The sequence below is a fragment of the Uloborus diversus genome, chromosome 4 (assembly GCF_026930045.1).
Source record: "Uloborus diversus isolate 005 chromosome 4, Udiv.v.3.1, whole genome shotgun sequence".
Classification (NCBI taxonomy): Eukaryota; Metazoa; Arthropoda; class Arachnida; order Araneae; family Uloboridae; genus Uloborus; species Uloborus diversus.
The window spans coordinates 189,908,246-189,927,125 of NC_072734.1; the positions used below are offsets into that span (position 1 = coordinate 189,908,246).

General features: G+C 33.6%; 1 protein-coding gene across 1 annotated transcript in view; it reads left to right on the plus strand.

Moving 5' to 3' along the window:
• LOC129221064 (uncharacterized) overlaps positions 1 to 18,880 on the plus strand; it is a 46,409-nt gene that overhangs the window by 13,010 nt on the left and 14,519 nt on the right. The window contains exons 4-6 of the mRNA XM_054855501.1: positions 9,747 to 9,866; positions 15,222 to 15,447; positions 18,175 to 18,431. Of these exons, the coding sequence (XP_054711476.1) occupies positions 9,747 to 9,866; positions 15,222 to 15,447; positions 18,175 to 18,431 (603 nt within the window). The remainder of the gene's footprint in view (positions 1 to 9,746; positions 9,867 to 15,221; positions 15,448 to 18,174; positions 18,432 to 18,880) is intronic.

Sequence of the window (18,880 nt, forward strand, 5' to 3'; positions counted from 1 at the left end):
AAATACAACTTAAGTTTGACACTTTTCAAAAAAAAAAAAAAAAAAGAAATTATTTCACAAGATTTTAAATTCTATTTTTTAAAATACTTTAAAATTTTTTTCAATGAATGTATGATATTTAATGTATTTGAATGATTATATTCAAATTCTTTCAGAACTATTCACGAAACCACGAATTTCTTATCAGTAGTACAGCAAAAAAAAAAAAAAAAAAAAAAAAATAAATAAATAAAAAATAAGGAAAACTTTTTTGCTAATTTTTGCTGAAAATATTTATCAGCTGCTGGTCTCTTCATCTGCCCAGTCTAAAAAATTTAGTTGTATTTATTACAATACATTAAAAGTCATATACTATATTGATTTCAAAATTGTCTCAAAAATAGTTGAATTTTCAAGTTTTAGAATTTTGCGAAACTTTTTTTTCCCTAAATTTATTTCAGTTAAATAGTAAATGAAACTGCATGAAATTCCTTTGAATTGCCTCATCAACTGTGTGTGATAAATTTTTTCCAAAATAATAAATGAATTTAAGGGGTCAAAGGGTGCGATTTCTGAAAGTTTGACTTGAAAGTGATTTGACTTGAAATAACATATATATACTTTTACATAAAGAAACATCGCTTTTTTATGTTATTTTCAATTATTTCATTCAAGGTTTCAAATTACCTATTCCTTTTTACACAACTTTAAATATTATGAATAATATTAAAAGATAAAGAATTTACTGTTTTATTTTAAAAACTTACATTGAGAATTAGTTGACAAGTGAGCTTAATTCAACTCTAATAGTACCTTCTTCAAAAGCGCCATTTTTTGCTTAAAGATAATGCTATTTGTATCGTAACTACATGCGCTATTTTCAGAAAATTTGCAATTCAGTTCACAACTCAAAAAAGTTCATAAAAACGTCCTTTATTTTACTTAAAATATTAAAAGCAACTAAAACTTTTGTAAATAATACTTAAAGAAATTAAAGTTAATCATTTGATTTCAAGAGCCAAGAGATAACGTTCAAACCAAGTCTAAATGAACCAAGTACAAGAACTCAGAAGAAACAAAATAACAAGACAGACAATTTAAACAGACATGCAATATATATACCAGTTTCCCAACTGCGCCACCTACAGTTAAACTTAAAGTTAAAAAGCATGAACATCCTCCCACCCGAATGAATATCATTCCAAAAAACTAACATAAAATTTCAATATTTTAAAGCAATAATTCCTTTAACTGCTAACTTAAAATTAATGAAATTAAACATTCATATCAAAATAATCACAATTAAATCAATGTTTCAAAGCAATCAACTAGATTAGCCTATAAAATTAATAATCATAATAAATCCATATACAATAATACGAAGGTTTTTTTTTCCCCCCCAAGTTTCAATATTATCAATAGGTAATTTGCAGAATTTTGTAATTGGACGTTTCAATTCACCATTTAATGTCTTTAATGAAACAACACGAACTTTCGCATCTGCTCCAGGAAAAAGTTTAATGATGCGACCTAATTTCCAAGTCAATGGTGGTTGATTATCTTCTTTTATCAACACTAAGTCATGAATATGAAGATTCTCGCAGGAATTTCTCCACTTCCCCCGTTGTTGTAACTGACATAAATACTCACTTGACCAACGTTTCCAAAATCCCTGTAATATTTGCTGCGTTAACAACCACCTTTGCAGAGTTGTTATTTTTTCCAAGTCAAGTCCTGTTCTGGTACTGCTGTCAAAGGTGCCCCAATAAGAAAATGTCCCGGTGTGAGGGCGCCCAACTCATTAGGATCATTAAAAATTGGGGTAATAGGTCTTGAATTTAAACACCCTTCAACTTGAGTGATCAGCGTGAGGAATTCCTCATAGGTGAAGATTTGACAACCAATCATCCGGTGTAAGTGATATTTCATGAACTTAACGGCCGCTTCCCAAAGTCCTCCATGATGTGCTGCTGATAGGGGGTTGAAATTCCACTTTATATTTTCCGCCAAAATTCAATTACGGAATTCAGGACTTGAATTTAGAATAGAAATTTCTTTCATCAAAATTCTATCAGCGCCAACAAAATTGGTACCGCATTCCGTACTTATTTCTTCGGTTTTCCCCTTCTTGCTGTAAATCTTTTCAAAGCTGCAATAAACGATTCGCTGGACAGATCTCCCACTAATTCCAAGTGTACAGCTTTAGTAGCTAAGCAAATAAAAATGCAAACATAACATTTAGTTGGTCTAACTCCTCTCCCTTTCTTTATTTTCACAAGGAATAGTCCAGTGAAATCAGCTCCAGTTTTAGAAAAAATTCTACTTGGAATAACTCTGTTGGTAGGTAGATCACCCATTAGTTGCGATTGCGTTTTTGCCCTGAATCGACAACATTTCACACACTTCCAAACGCATTTTTTAATTTCAATTCTAGCATTGATGATCCAAAATTCTTGTCTTAATACGAATAACAGCAGTAGGACTCCGCAATGAAGATGTTTGTCGTGATAATACTTTATTATCAAACTGGTGATAAAATTTCCTCTCGGTAGAAGAATAGGATATTTTTGTGATTCAGCTATTTCTGCATTTCTCAATCTTTTCCCGACTCGTTGTATTCCATTTTTATCTATGAATGGATTAAGGGAACTAATTTTATTATTAGAAGTAATCGGTTTTCCTTGTTTCAAGCATTTTATTTCTTCAGAAAATGCTTCTTCCTGAATTATTCTTATAATTACTTCCAATGCCTTTTCAGTTCTTCACACGTCAAATAATCACCTTTTATGACAGAAACCGATTTCAGTTTCAAGTTAGTAAAAAACCGTAGGCACCATGCGGTCACTCGCAAAAGCTTCGACCATGAAGAAAATTTGGTCAAGAGGTTAAATTTTTCTTGTCCAGAATGAACTAGATTTATTGCTGTACAATTTCTGACAATCTTTCGTTCAGCTTCTAGATCAATTTCACTTTCTTTAAGTTGAAGTTTGGGCCATAATTCTTCGTTTTCTGATAACCAAGCAGGACCGTGTAACCATTTTCTGTTACCAATTAACTCTTCAGCTTTGCAGCACTTGGAAATAAAATCTGCTGCATTGCTCTTGCTATCACAAAATCGCCAAGCTTGAGGAATTGTTAAATCTTGAATTTCAACAGTTCTATTCGAAACAAACGGTTTCTACTTTGAAGCAGATCCTTTAATTCAGCACAAAGTAATAGTACTGTCAGTCCAAAAGAAAATAGTGTAAACACTAAATAAATTCTTAAGATATTTTCATAGGCGTGCTGCAATTACAGCCCCCATCAGTTCAAATCTTGGAAGAGTTTTTTTTCAGAGGCGCTACTCTCGATTTTGACATAACAAAACTTGTTTCAATTACATTATTTTTAGAAATAAATCTAAAATAGGCTACTGCCCCGTACGCCTTTGGGGTAGCATCAGAAAAAATATACAACTGTACTGTTTCTTCCACTACTTCGGAAGAATGTGTAAAATAATATCTTGGAATTAAAAAATGTCTTAATACATTTAGCTCAGAACACCATTCAGACCACTTCTTCTTAATTTCTGCATTGACCGCTTCGTCCCATTCAAGTCCCATTTCCCACAGTTCTTGTACAAAACACTTAATTCGAATTTGGAAAGGAGAAATAAATCCAGCAGGATCAAAGCATTTAGCCGCTGTCTAACACAATTCTTTTGCTACATCTTAAGGGTTTTTGTAACCTGTCTAACAGAGGCATTAGCTCCAGTCTTAAAACATCATTATCGATATCAGCGCAAAATCCTATTTTGTTTTTTCGAAATTTTAATAGGACATCTAAAATGTTTTTATTTAAGTTCGGTCCTGAATCGAGACATTCATTAAGAGAGTTACAATTAGTTGATTTTGATGAGGCATCATAAACAATCCTAACCTTTGTCGTTGATTTTTCTTTTCTTACTACAGGTCTATGCGGCATATAACAACTTTTCGTATCACGCGTTTCACTTTTACATGATTCAATTACACCGTCTCTTAACTGTTCTAGCATAATAGCATTGTAATTTTCCAGCAACCATTCGTTTTTATATAATTTAGGTTTTAAATTTTCGAAACGGTACTCTGCAATCTTAAAGTTATTGCTTAACGGAAGTTCATGGGGTTTCCACAAAAGTTTGGTTTCATACCTACCATCGACAAATTTTAGGTTATCTTCGAAATCTTTCACGATAGTCAAATCTGAATTATTTGCCTCGTTAGCTATTATGCCTAGCGATTCCAAACTCCAAAATTTCTTTATTTCATTGTTTGATTCTGCATCTGCTGCGCTCATAAAATGCACTCCCGCTGTTGAGTTAAAGTTTCCTGATTCCAATGGGCCCTGAACAGTATGTCCGAATATAGTTTCACTAATAAACAATCCACTCGGTAACTGTTTAACTTCACCCCTCATAGTTTGCCAAGCATAATCAGAGCCTAAGAGGATTCCTATTTCATCTTTCCTTTTAGGATCACACAGTTTATACCCTTGTGAGCAAAGAAGTCTATGAAGGTCGCGAGGAGCTTGTTTCAATTTTGCGCAAGTGATAACATCTGTAACTAGAGCTTCAATTTTCAGGGAACTAGAATTAAATATGCTGCGTAACTCCACTGCATACAACATCATAAATTTCTTGGGGTTTAGGCTGACCAAAAGAATAGATCATTAGTTTTTATTTCCTAATTGGTTTTAATTTTAAAAAGTTTACAAGTTTTCTCGTTAAAAATGTCCTTTCACTTCCAGGGTCAATAAAACAACATACTAGTTCTTTACCGCTATTTGCTGGTACAGCAACAATGCAAGTCTGCAAAAGTGTCGCTTTAAATTCCTTAAATGTTTCAGACTGCGTTAGAGACACTAGAGTATTTGTATTAGAATTATTACTAGAAGTTTGGCTTAGTTTGCAAAACAATTTGTTATGACTAAATTCATTACAAAAGTTACATTTATCAACTTTACTTCTGCATTCAGCAGAAAGATTATTTTTACGAAAACATTTATAACAACGACCTTCTTTCTTAAGTATTTGTCTTTTAACATTATCTGCTACAACGTCACAATTATTAGAGAAATGATTATGAAATTTACAAAATATACAAAACAATTTGTCTATTAGTACATTCTGAGATGTATTTAAAGTCATTGTTGAAATGTTTCCCTTCTCATATCGTGGGTTCTGTTTTTGACCATTATTAGGTTTATCCCTAGAGTGACTGCATACTTTATTGGAACTACAAGAGTTATAAACATTCGACACTACTTCACGACACTTTATTTCATTTCTCAAGAAATTAAGCAATTCAGAAACGTCCTTACCGCTTTCGGGTTTACACTTGCGATGAAAATTTAACATCATATCTTGAGGTAGTAATTTCATAAGAATTGGATTCAATAAATGACCGTATGAACCAGATGTAACTCCAAGATTTTGCAAACTTCTAATGTTAACTTCGCACTGGTCGTGCAGTTCCCGTAGACCGCTTAAGTTTGAATTTTTAACCGGTTGAAGGTTTAGATTATTCATGTGAGTGTTTATAATAAGGTCGGTTTCACCGAAACGCTGCTTCAAAAGCTCAAGACACGACTCTTACTTTTCTTCAGAAAGTTGAAATCCTTTCACCACATTGTAAGCTTGTCCAGTTGACTGTGATTTCAAGTAGGAAAATTTTTCAATTTTACTCAGCGATTTATTTTGATGAATTGATGTCTGGAAACTGTTAAAGAATTCTAACCATGAACTAGGATCACCAGAAAATTTATCAATTCGTAAGTTAGGCAATTTCATGTTAGAAGCACCTGTTTCAGAACCAGTCGAGTTCAACAAAGCACTTTCGTTGCAACTATTGTCCTTATTTAACTTCTTAATCCGCTGTTTAATTTTAAACTTGGCGGATAAAATTTGCTCGGAATATTTTTCGCAAGTTTCAAGCTCTTTTTCAAAGCCCTCGGCTACAGTCCATTGCTGTTCAATTTCCGAATTTAATGTTTTCAACAAGTCTTCTTTTTCAAGAAAATGTTCATTAAGTTCCAAAAGTTCTTCCGCATCAATTTCTTCAATATCACTAGTTAAAGCAGTCTCTAATTTTGTAAGTAATTTAGTGCAACTTGCACGCACGTATTGTCGCTTAGCTTTCAATTTGTCAACCGATTCCATTCACAAAAGACTTAATTGTTTTCAGTAAGAATATATTTCAACAGCTTACCTTCGCTGTACAGGTTTTTCTTGCATACAAATCACGTCCGGGTCACCAAAAACATGTATCGTAACTACATGTGCTATTTTCAGAAAATTTGCAATTCAGTCCACAACTCAAAAAAGTTCATAAAAACGTCCTTTATTTTACTTAAAATATTAAAAGGAACTAAAACTTTTGTAAATAATACATAAAGAAATTAAAGTTAATCATTTGATTTCAAGAGTCAAGAGATGATGTTCAGACCAAGTCTAAATGAACCAAGTACAAGAACTCAAAAGAAACAAAATAACAAGACAGGCAATTTAAACAGACATGCAATATATATATAACATTTTCCCAACTGCGCCACCTACAGTTCAACTTAAAGTTAAAGCTTGAACACTATTTATTCGTTTAATTATATATTTTACATGTTTTTTTTTTTTTTTTTTTTTTTTTTTTTTAAGGCAGATCATTATTTTATTTTATGAGTTATGAAATTAGTATGAGACAAGAAGGATATGTTCGCCAGACTCACTCAATATTCAATTGGAAGTTTTATTCTCGGATGCTAACTCATATGCAATAGAAATTAGATAGAAATAAACTGGCACAAGAGAAAATTATATTAGAAATTATTATGGTTTAAATTATTCACAAGAAGTTATTACTAAATTAAATGGTAATCATTTCTTTAACCCATTAAGCGCCAAGTCTCCCATTTTGGGAACCTTCAATTAATATTTTTTTCTTCATCAAGTAATTAAGATATCATTTTGAAATTTTAAAAAATGAATGATAGAGAACCAAACTTTATTCCTAATTTTTTCAAAAAGGTTTGTAATGCAAATTCTTTTTTAAAAAAATTTTAAATTTTGCAAAAATTTCTTGTTTTTGCATTACACGGGAAATAATTCCCTAAAAATAATTACTGCGAATGTAAGAAATTCGAAACATGGAATATGAAGCTCAATAGAGTTTTTTTCAAATCACAACAAACAGGGGCCAAGAAAAACAATTTAAAGGAGTTTTATTGGACTTTATTTACTGAAGTCCCAAAATGGGAGACTTGGCGTGTTCTGATTAGCAGAGCTAGTCATGCCTAACCCATTCTGCATGAATGAACTCTCCCCTTTTTTTCCTGTCGAAGCCACAACCCCCTTTGTATTTTCTCACTGTAAACACTCTTTTGTTGTTCAAGGTCAAGAGTAGGTGCTTTTATCAAAACAAGTGACATTCCACTCGTTTAGAAAAAAGTTCTGGAATAACAGGGGTGCCAATCCTCCCTAAGGAAGATGAAGCATCTCTCTGAATTTCTACAGATCACGAAATTGATTCCTGTAAAAGATCAAAATTCCCTTTAAAACTATTCCTACCCCCATAAAAACTATTCCTACCCCCATAAAAACTTCCTCCCCCCATAAAAATATTTCCCTCCCCTCCCCTTTGAGGGCTCCCCCTTCAATAAGGGAGGTTGAATTTCAATAGAGAAATTTCTTCACTTTTTTTTTTTTAAATCAAATATATAGTTAGAAGTTTCGACTTTGCTACGAGCTTCAAACAATATTAAAATAATACATTTAAGCTTAAACAAGAAGATGAGTGCAGTATCACTTGTTAGTGAATTGCCAAATTCTGTTCAGAAAGTTGAGAAAAATTTGTTTTAATGGAAATCGCTTAGATCACAGATAATGCAATAACTGCCGCAATTTACACTTTTTCAATTTATCGTGATTTGTTGGATGAAATCGGAAAAACTATAACCGTTGATAATTGCTCAATGTCAAGCATGCTGGACATTTATTTCTAAAAACATTATGATGATGCATAAATCATGTCATCAAACATGTTATGAAGCAGTCGAAATGTCAACTGTAAAAAAAACCTTGCCTATAATGACACAAATACACCGTCATGGAGTCCAAAAATATCTTAGTTCCATTTTATAAGAGCCACTTTATATAGTGCTTCGGGTTATTGCCATTTACCATCGCTCGATCCCGGACATGGTTAATAATAATAATAATAATAATAATAAAAACTACCTCTTTTCTTTTTGTATATGAAAATCCTAAGGATTTTTGCTAAAAGGTAGTAAAATGTGTGGGAAAAGTTCCGTTTTGAACAAAAATGTATAAGAAGAAAGAATGAAACAAGAATGAAAACCAGACTTACGGGCAGAGCGGGGGTGGGGGGGAGGAGACGTCCTTAAGGGGGGGGGGCCGAGCGGCTCAAGAAATTGAAAATAACTAGCATACTATTATTTATTAACGTTGTAAATGTACACTGCTATCCCCTGGGGCTGGCCTCCACAGGTTTTGTTGCAAGGGGGCCCACAATTTATAGCTTTGGGTCTCATTAAAACTTAAAAGTTCTACATTTTAAAGCTTGAATATGTTAAATATGCACTTAAAGTACCAATAACTAGCTGTATTCATTACATAAAAAGGATTTTAGGGCTTTCTAATTGGATTTAGCCAGAAATTATTCAAGTATCAGCATAGTGACATTGATATGTATGTCATTCCCATTAAACGCCAAGTCTCCCATTTTGAGACCATACCATATCTCGTAACCTAATAAATATTTTTGCGAAATTTCAGCTACATATGATTAGAGATGTGTATTGAACATCCAAACACAAGAAAACTTCAGTATTTCCAATGTGGTTCATATAGCGGCGCTTAATGGGTTAAGAAGAGCTGTTTAAATTGCATTAAATATTTCATTGAGAATATGAAAAATTGCAGAATTCGCTTTTCATCAACAAAATAATTTATCATGAGAATTATTTAAAAAAAAAAAAAATTCACTTAAATTAAAACGATGTAGTAAAACATGCAAGTTTTGATCCATGATGAGTTGCGTCTGAAATCACTCTCTTTATCCGTTGCTGAGAATTCAAGGTTTTTTCTCGCTTTTCCTGTTTAGAGTTTTACTTTTAGCTTTTTTTTTTTCCTTTTCCAAATCTCTCCGACGGATTTTTTCAAGTTTTAATTCTGGGTCAAAGTAAGTCATAATTTTTAGGTTAGGAGATATATTGTTATTGCTAATTGTTTATATAAAAACCTTAACAGAAATTAGAAATACTACTATACTACTACAGAAAGTATTAAATAATGTTCATAAATAAGTTAACTCTTAACAAAGCCTTTGCTGATGTAGAACTGCTTCTACATGTAAAAGTTTGAGAGGTTATGAAGACACATGTTAGCACAAGGAACTAGAACCACTAGTGTTACTTCTTGAGCAGAACAATCCATCTGCTTTGCATACATAACTGAGTGCTTGGAGATGCTCTCCAGCGAATTTTGTCAAAATTTATTTACAAAATGCTTCTTGATGGTTGACATAGAATGCTGTATCTTTTTCTCAATTTAAGTCAAAGAAGTACCTTAGGGCCAAAGTATCCCGCGTTTACAACAATGAAAAGTTCTACATGAGCGTTAGCTACGTAATTATTTCCTTTTTGTTTTCTCTATGTTAAAGCAAAACTATTCTGTTATGGGCCGTCTGAGCGGTTATTTTAAAAGAAAGTTTAAACATATTATATACATATTTTTCCAGAAAGTTCTGCTTGTAATAGTGAAAACGCTTTCTATTGCTCCAATACAAACTGCATCCCGGGCTACAAAGTTTGCAATGGGATCAAGGACTGCGACAACGGATTGGATGAAAAATCATGTAGTAAGATATATTTCTTTGTCTTTATGTCTATTAAGAATGTCTTTAAACGACAGTCGATTCTTAGCTTTGCTTCTGCAATAATTAAAAATTCCACCATATCTAATATATGTTTCGCAATAGACAAAAAAAAAATGTTTTGGATGCGATTTTTACTGCGATAAAGTTTTATTACTGCCTTCCCGCATCGCTATTGGTTCTTCATAATTTAATTAATGCATGTCGTGTTGCAAATCCTTAACTTACTAATTGTCATTTATTCCTAAGACACTAAAGAAGCCCAGTGGCTCAGTGGTATTGTCCGTTTTTCACAAGAAGGCACTTCGCTACACCTCCATGAACGCAGAGTTCCATTTTACGCGGGGTTGATCGGTAAGCAATCCATGCGTTTCTAATGAGACAACCAGATAGCCTTAACTTGGGCGTGCATTTTAATGTGCGAAAAAATCTTAATGTAATTAAAAGCACTTGCTTCACTTGTCTGTTGTCCTTCTAGTTATTCTTACATTTTTAAAACTGCTGCTTTTACAACAAAATGCTATGATCCGAATGTACCTTCTGCCGAAAACAGCGAAATAGAATCATCGGATACCAAGTGACGAAGGAGGAGTCAAGTGCCTTCTGGTTAGAAAACGGACAATAGCGCTTCACTCTCCCATGTCGCACGACCGGGGTTCTATTTTTGGGTCGGGCATGGCTGACTCAGCTGTCCAATCAGTGTGTCGATAAAATGAGTAAGTACCAAGCGTGTTTGGGAACCAAACACTGGGGGGATCAGCGCGAGGCTGACCAGAATATCTGCTCTGCACCCGAGAGCCCCTGGTCAGGAAAACTGAATTTGGCACAGTAGAACTTGGCCCTCACGGGCTGTCGCGCCACAGGTTTTGGTTTTGGAAGACAATGAATTTTCGATTTCACCAAGATGTAAAACGGAAAATGAAAACCTTATCCATTGGTGCGTAGTCATAGTAACTGTCAATATATGAGGCCGTGAGAAGCAATTAGACATTATCAAGTTTTGAGTAAAACGCGTTTAAAGATAACGTCCTAAGTAGGCTTTCATTGAATTGTGTTTCTAAATCATACCGTACACAATCACCTATCAAGGGCTACTAGTACTATCTCTTGCCTCAAGACAGAGGGAAGGTTCCCCTACCTTTTGTACTGGTCATCTCCAAATTTTTAATTTTGCCACTTACATCCATTTGCTTCTCACTGCCTCATGTGTGAGATTAATGTCCCAATTCGTTACGAATTCAAATGCACCTTTAATAAATAAAAAAACGTATAGTCAATAAATATCCTCTTTTTACAAACATTGTAAATTAAGTTATGGCAACATACATACAGGGTTTGTTCACAAAGTTTCAAGACTGATTTCTTCCTGAGCAGGTGCGTACGTATTCCCATTGCACTGAAAAAGTGAGGTAGTGTGCGTGGGGGGGGGGGGTCAGCTAACGGAGCGCACATACGTCAGTTGCCTTCGAGAGTGAAAAGATCGCTAGTGCATGTCATTGAGCTCCGTCGAAAACTAATTGGGTGGAAAATGCATTGCCATTTGGAGCAGCCATGGCTTTGGCTAAGTTTAATGTGACAATTCTGCCTCAAGCTTCCCTACAACCCCGACTTCGTTCCCCGTGACTTTTTTTTGTTTGAAGAAGTCCCCTAACCACTTTGCACGTGATGACTTCCGTGAAAACTAAATACAAGGAACGAAAAAATAAACGTTGGCGGCGGCGCACGGTGTGGCATAGTGGGCAAAAATCCACCGAACTCGCGGGTTTTGAGCAAGGATCTTCTATTATGGCTCAAAATGCGGCAAAATTCTTCGACTATTTCGTAGTGGTGCTACAATTTTGAATTTCTCAACCCCCTAAGCGCCGCAGAGCTCAGAATGGACCCAAGTCGCGATTTTGAAAACTAAAAAGTATGACCATATTTTTTTCCTGATATGTGGCTCAATGCTTAGTATAAATCGAGGAATTGGATGATAAAACACAACTTTTGACCGCTGCTGGGTGTTTAGAAATGCTTTTTTCCACCGTATAAGTCATTAAAAACATGATTTTTCAGGTTTTTCCGTTGAAAAAATGGGTTTTAACGGTCTTCACACATCTCCCGCGCAAGAACAAATATATATTTTAATTCTAATCTACAAGTTTTCTATCATTTTCCAAAGTTCAAAAGGTAAAAATCTCCCTGAAACACCGAAAAATCGCTCTAAGTCCGAATTTCAGCTCGAGATCCTGCCATTGTCCACGAGAGTACATCTGTGCCATAGCGGCAAACAACTTATTTTATATGTGTACATTTATATGCATACGTTTCGAGAATAAATCGTCTGCGTTCGAATAAAGACCTTTACATTAAGAATTCCCGAATGCTTTTGATGTTTTTAAGAAAATTTAATGTATTAAAGTAATAGTTGAGCAAATGTGTAGACGCAAAATTAGTATGCTGTTCTGTTTCCTTGGATTAATCGTAATATTCGAATTGTACCAGGTATGTTCACTCTTTTTGTCCTCTGTTACATAAATAAGTAATTGAAAAAATTATGTAAATTACATTTTTTTAAAATTTGTTTCTGCATGTAAGACCAACAAAACAACATAAATTTTAATATAAATTCAATAAAACTTTATAATAAAGTTAAAATAACATGTCTTTACTGTTTTTCATACTTCTAAAGTGAAAGCTAATGGACATATATTTGTAAATATTTGTTTTTTAAATTAAATAGAGTGAAGTAAAATCATATAATTTCATCAATCCTTTCAGCCCTACCTTAAATTCAGCTGTATTATAACCTATAAATGATGTTGTTAGGAACAAAACTGGGGCTAAAAGGGTTCATCTGAGCATTAGTTGTTTAGTTTAAAACACATTAAAATTTTAACATGTGTTTTTACATTTTCAGTTAGAATTCCAACAAAAACACTTACGTAAAAGAGTGAAAATACTTGTTACAATTCTAATTTTACTATTATTCCGAGGAAACAGACAAACATACTAATTTTGCGTCTACACATTTGCTCACAACTGTTACTTCAATACATTAAATTTTCTTAAAAACATCAAAAGCATTCGGAAATTCTAAATGTAAAGGTCTTTATTCGAACGCAGATGATTTATTCTCGAAACGAATATATATAAATGCACACATATAAAATAAGCTGTTTGCCGCTATGGCACAGATGTACTCTAGTGGACAATGGTAGGATCTCGATCTGAAATTCGGACTAAGTGCGATTTTTCGGTGTTTTAGGGAGGTTTTTACCTTTTGAACTTTGGAAAATGATTGAACACTTGTAGATTAGAATTAAAATATATATTTGTTCTTGCGCAGGAAATGTGTGAAGACCGTTTAAAACCCATTTTTTTCAACAGAAAAACCTGAAAAATCATGTTTTTAATGACTTATACGGTGGAAAAAAGCATTTCTAAACACCTAGCAGCGATCAAAAGTTGTGTTTTATCATCCAATTCCTCGATTTATACTAAGCATTGAGCCACATATCAGGAAAAAAATATGGTCATACTTTTTAGTTTTCAAAGTCGCGACTTGGGTCCATTCTGAGCTCTGCGGCGCTTAGAGGGTTAAGAAATTCAAAATTGTAGCACCACTACGAAATAGCCGAAGAATTTTGCCGCATTTTGAGCCATAATAGAAGATCCTCGCTCAAAATCTGCGAGTTCGGTGGATTTTTGCCCACTATGCCTCACTGTGCGGCGTGATGATGCCCAAGGGTCATATTGCAAAAACTTTTAGTTTGCTGTAGAAAAATGTTTAATGATTTAATGATGTTGTGTCTTAGACCAGTCTTGAAACTTTGTGAACAAACCCTGTATAAAACGTTTTTAATGAGTGAACACGTAAAACTGTCTCACATTTCTTCAATTGCTCAGGCAAGACCTAGTACTTTTGCGAAATGTCGCGAAACCGCATGATACCGTTTGCAAGATCTTGATTGGTCATAACAAGGACAAAACGCTTATTGCTTTAAGCACATGGTAAGCACTTGACTCCTTGACTTGCTTAAGTACATGCTTAAGCCTAAATTCACAGAGTCGGCGTCTGGAGTTTGTCGTCAAGTGCTATTTCCAACAAAATTTATTTGAAGTAAATCCGCTTTCAAGTACGGAATCTGCAATGACTTTCAGTTCCCCAGTAGGCGCTAATGTTAAGGGATTTGAACTGTTCAAAATTGAACGGAAAATTGTTCAAATCAAAAAGATATTTTATATACAAGTTTTTCATCAAAAGCTTTTTCCTACAAAGTTTGTTTGAAGCAAATTCGCCTCACAGTTCGGAATTGCCTTGCATTTCCCCGTAGGCGCTAATGTTAAGTTTTTTTAAACTGTTCAAAATTGAACAAAAAATAGTTCAAATAAAAAAATGAAATATAGGAATGAGGTGTCCTCGCCTAGATCTTTGAACAAAAAAAAAAAAAAAATAATAATAATAAAAAAAAATTGTTCGAATCGGACTACTCACTCAAAAGTTATTACGGTGGGGGGGGGGGGGGGAGATAGACGGACAGACCGACCGACATTTTTCCCCATCTCAATACTCTACTTCCAATTTTTAATTTTTCGATATTTATTTAATAATTTTTTTTTTTTTTTTTGACTTTTTCTTTTGTTTTTTGTAATATTTTCAAGATGCATTAAGCCTTCTTTCATGCTTTTTTCGTCTTTCTCTGACTTTTACTGGGAGAATAGGCTAAAAATGGTTTGTGGACGAGATTTCGTAATGGTTACGAGGACGCCATGGGTTCTGGGGAGCCAATGCCCCCGTAGTACTAAACGCCTATCGCATTTGTCTCAAAAACTGAACTGCTGTAAACCCCGTGCTGACTTCCGGTACGGAGGACAGCGCTACATAGCAGAAATTCAACAAAGGCGTTGCTACGGCGATTGATCCAAACAAATCAAATCACATTATTTATTGGTAAATTTCGAAGTTTAAATTTAGAAATGCTAAATTTGTTTTCTTCGCTATTAACTTCTAATACCTCCGATAGATGGCAATGGCCTCCGATCTAACATTGACTGGTCCTCGTTTCCTCGTTTTGAGTTCATTTTTGCTCTATGTATAAAGCGAGAAAAGATAGGCATTTGGTGTTACGGGGGCGTTGGGGGAGCACAATTCAAGAAACTATGCAATTCCGATCAAAATATGAAGTCATGAAAAACATTTTATGTACATAAACTTCGTACAAAGGTACACCAGACATGTAACCCGATTAATACTTGATAAGTAAGGAAAATTTTTCACTAAAAAGGCATGTTATGAAATAATGGAAAAATTTCCACCTAATTGTCTATGTTTTCATTATGTTTTTTTTTTCCTTCTAGAGGTTGGAATTTCGTCTGTTGAAGGGGTTGATGCATCTCTCCGGGTTGCTTACAATTGGTTAGAAGCACACGTAACTCTCAGATCTGGATGGAAAAATAATTTACATAGGTCAATTGTGGCATTGCATTTATCTGGGAGAACAAGTTTCAATGGTAACAACACTTTACCAAAGCATCAATTATTAGTGAAACAGCTGGAGCTTGAAACAGCACTCGCGTTGCTGAGGTAAAAGTAAATTGAATTTTTTTTACCAGCATTTATGTTGACTTCTTGAAATTAATAGAGTCACCTGGGCGATAAAAAATAAACATATTTAACTACAAATCGAATCTAAACTGTTTTTTAACCTTTTAAAGTTAATATAAAATTGTTTATTTATGTATTTACGTAAAACATTCTGAAAATAAATTGCTGTTCCTTTGACTGAGTGTTCAATAATTCACGAAGTCAGAACTGGCAACATTAAGAATAATTAGCAATAGATGGATAGTAGTTTGTCGCTAACTCTATTCTGCCGTGTTAAGCACAAAAGTCGTGTCTGAGTCTGAGCTCAAAATGGTAAACACCTCTTTAAAATATCACGCCTCCATATATTTGATTCAGGTTTCATTTTTTTTAGGTTTTTTAAAAATATATCTCCTGTACACAAAAACCACAAAACATTGCTTATCGGTAAAATGTGTGACAAAGAGTCACTTGGTGACCGTAACTCAATTTCGATAAAAAGTGCAGATACGACTTTTGTGCTTAGCACGGCACTATAGCAGAAGCTCAAACTACTACAAATATTTAAATCCAGTGAAATATAACATTCAAACACAATAACTTTAAAGTATAGCCATAAAAAAGAATTTCCCAGGAATTGTTCCAGTCTGACTAACAACTACTGAGTAATATGTACAAAGTAATCTTTCGAAACAGAAATGTGCAAAATATCATTAAATGGTTACAGTACCTCGAGAATGATCAAACGATGAAAAAACTTTTTATTACTTTATTTCAAAACTAAAAACTATTCCAAACACGAGGAAAAAGTTTCGTTGCTTTATCTCAAATGTTTAAAAAGTTATGAAGGGTTTTAGGTCGTGCTCGCTATGTGTTCTTAGGCAAAAGAAATATTTTAAATTGCTTTTTCTTGATGATAGTTTTTTTTTTTGTGTTTTTATGTCATTCGAATCCCTAAGGATTTTTTTCTATTAAAGATACAGCTTCAAAGTAATACTTTTTGCAATTAGGATAATATATTTAACAAGACTGGGCATTGGATAAGCATTTTATAAATTACTCAAATGTTTAGAGCATGTTATACCTTTGAAAACCAAATTCTTTGTTAAAAAAAATTGAGTTTTTTTACAAAATTAATCACAGAAATTTTTCTAATAAACGCATAAGCAAATGAATGCACAGATTTTTAGACATGATTATAGTGATCGTTTATCAAAAAAAATTTTTTTGAATTAGTGCAAAAACAAAAATGCCTTAGGAATTTAAAAAAAATCGCAACTCCAGCGCTTGAATACGCTACCTTGCGGTGATTTACATAACTGCCGAAACTAAAACATTGCGTTTCATGTGTGTCTGTTGACGTAAACATAGGCAGTTTATTATGAGTATTTATTAACGCATTCGATGTGTCTTGGATTGCTTTCAGAAATAGAAAGTGTTTTGTCTCTTAATGTTATTCTCGAGCTCCTCAAAATAATGTTAGTCTTTATTATTTCCCTCTAAAAAGTGACTTGACTGTCGTAAATGGCGTGAAATCATAAACACATGAGAACTCTGGATTAACAAACTTTGCATCTGCAAGTCTATTCAAAGCATTTTTTTTTTTTTGGAAGAGGATAACTTTATACTAGGTAAAATTTTTTTATTGTTTTGTGTGAATTTGTAAGAATATGGTTTTTTTCCCCCTTAATCTTAATCTCAAAAGAAGGACAGTATGCAGTATTATCGTAGAACGGAATGAAAAATGTTTAACGCTGAGAATTTTCATCGCCAAAATAGTGCGATTATAGTTTAGGGTTATAGTTTTAGTATTGTGCGAGCAAAGAACACTTGCTTGGCAAGATTTTGCATGTCAGTTGTAAATCATTTTTATTTTTTATCATGTGTGGATTAAAGTCGTAGAAAGATAACGGAATTCGATAAGTTTAAAGAAATAATGGAAGATCAATTAAAAAGAAAACTACCGCCATGTATCCGTGAGAATTTTATTGATGATGCATGACAGAATTAAATCATAATTCAGAAATTAGAAATGTACGAAACCGAATGTAAAACAATTAGCGCTAGTCAAACAAAACAAAGAACTTTCATCTTCCTCTTTTGATAACACTGATAAACAAAGGTTTATTTACATGAAATATTTATAGTGTTCATATGGCTACAATAAAAATGTAGTTTCATCAGGAATTGATAAATTTCGAATTCAACATCGTGGAAATGGCTGCTTACAACTACGAACTACGGAATTTGTCTTAATTTCTAATGTTTAGTAATGCTTCTTGAATTCTCATTTCTTTTTACATAGGCCAAAATATCCACAAGATTTTGAAAATTAATTTAAAAAGAATAAAACAAAAAAGTCATGCATACAAACAAAAATAACTAGGCTTATTAGCATTTTCTACGCTACGGTGTGCGTTTGTTTTACCTTTTTCATCCGCCATTAGACGGTGGCTGCAGTGCCCCCTATAGTTTGTTGGAGTTGCAAATAGAAAATTTCCTAAATTTTTGAATTTTTGAAAAAATAGGTAATATTTTAAAATTTTGAAAAAAAAATATTGATTACAAAATAAGTATGCATGTTATGGTTTTTAAAAAAAATGAAATTTACTTAAATTAAAAAAAAAAATGTCTGAAATGTAATGTGACCTCTTAAAGGTATTTATTAAAAAAACATCTAGTTTTAATTTGACGATAAATACTTTTTCTCTTTTATGTTCCATCTAGGAACTCAACGGAGCCCGTTTCTGCTAATCAACTGAGCATGCTAATTAATGCTCTCTTGGTGACGTGCCACAATCCACGATACTTTTATGGCTTCAATCTGATACAGCTTTTGACTGACAGCATGAAGAATTCAGAACAGCCCATTCAACCAATCGCTTATTTGGCTCTTTGCAATGCCAAGAAATCTCTGTCGAAAGAAGAAATAAGTCAGTTACTACTACTCCTGGAGGCTGATACAGAATACCCCTTTGCTCATGGTATACCGATTTAATTTTTTATGTTGCACTATCTTCATCAGTATGAGCTGCTGTTGACAAAATGACACCTAAATTAGTTTTATTGTTGGTATTTTGACTTGAAACTAAACATTTGTAGTACCTATTCTAAATCAAAAATGCGTGCCTGAATTCCAGTACTGTACTTGAATATTTATGTACGAGGGCAAATCAAAAAGTCTTTGCGCCTATTTTTTAAGCCAAAATCCGGCTGTCAATACAACGCAAACATATACATTCCCAGCAGTGACACATTCCTTGAACCGTACCAGCCGTATTTGCTTTTTGCTCGGAAGAACGGAACTGTTATCAGTCATTTAAGATGACGGTTGTTCTTCAGACGTCCACAGCTTATGAGCAGCGAAGTGTTATTCGTTTTCTATGGAGCAAGGGAGCCCATAGCAATTCACAGGGAAATGCCAGGGACATTC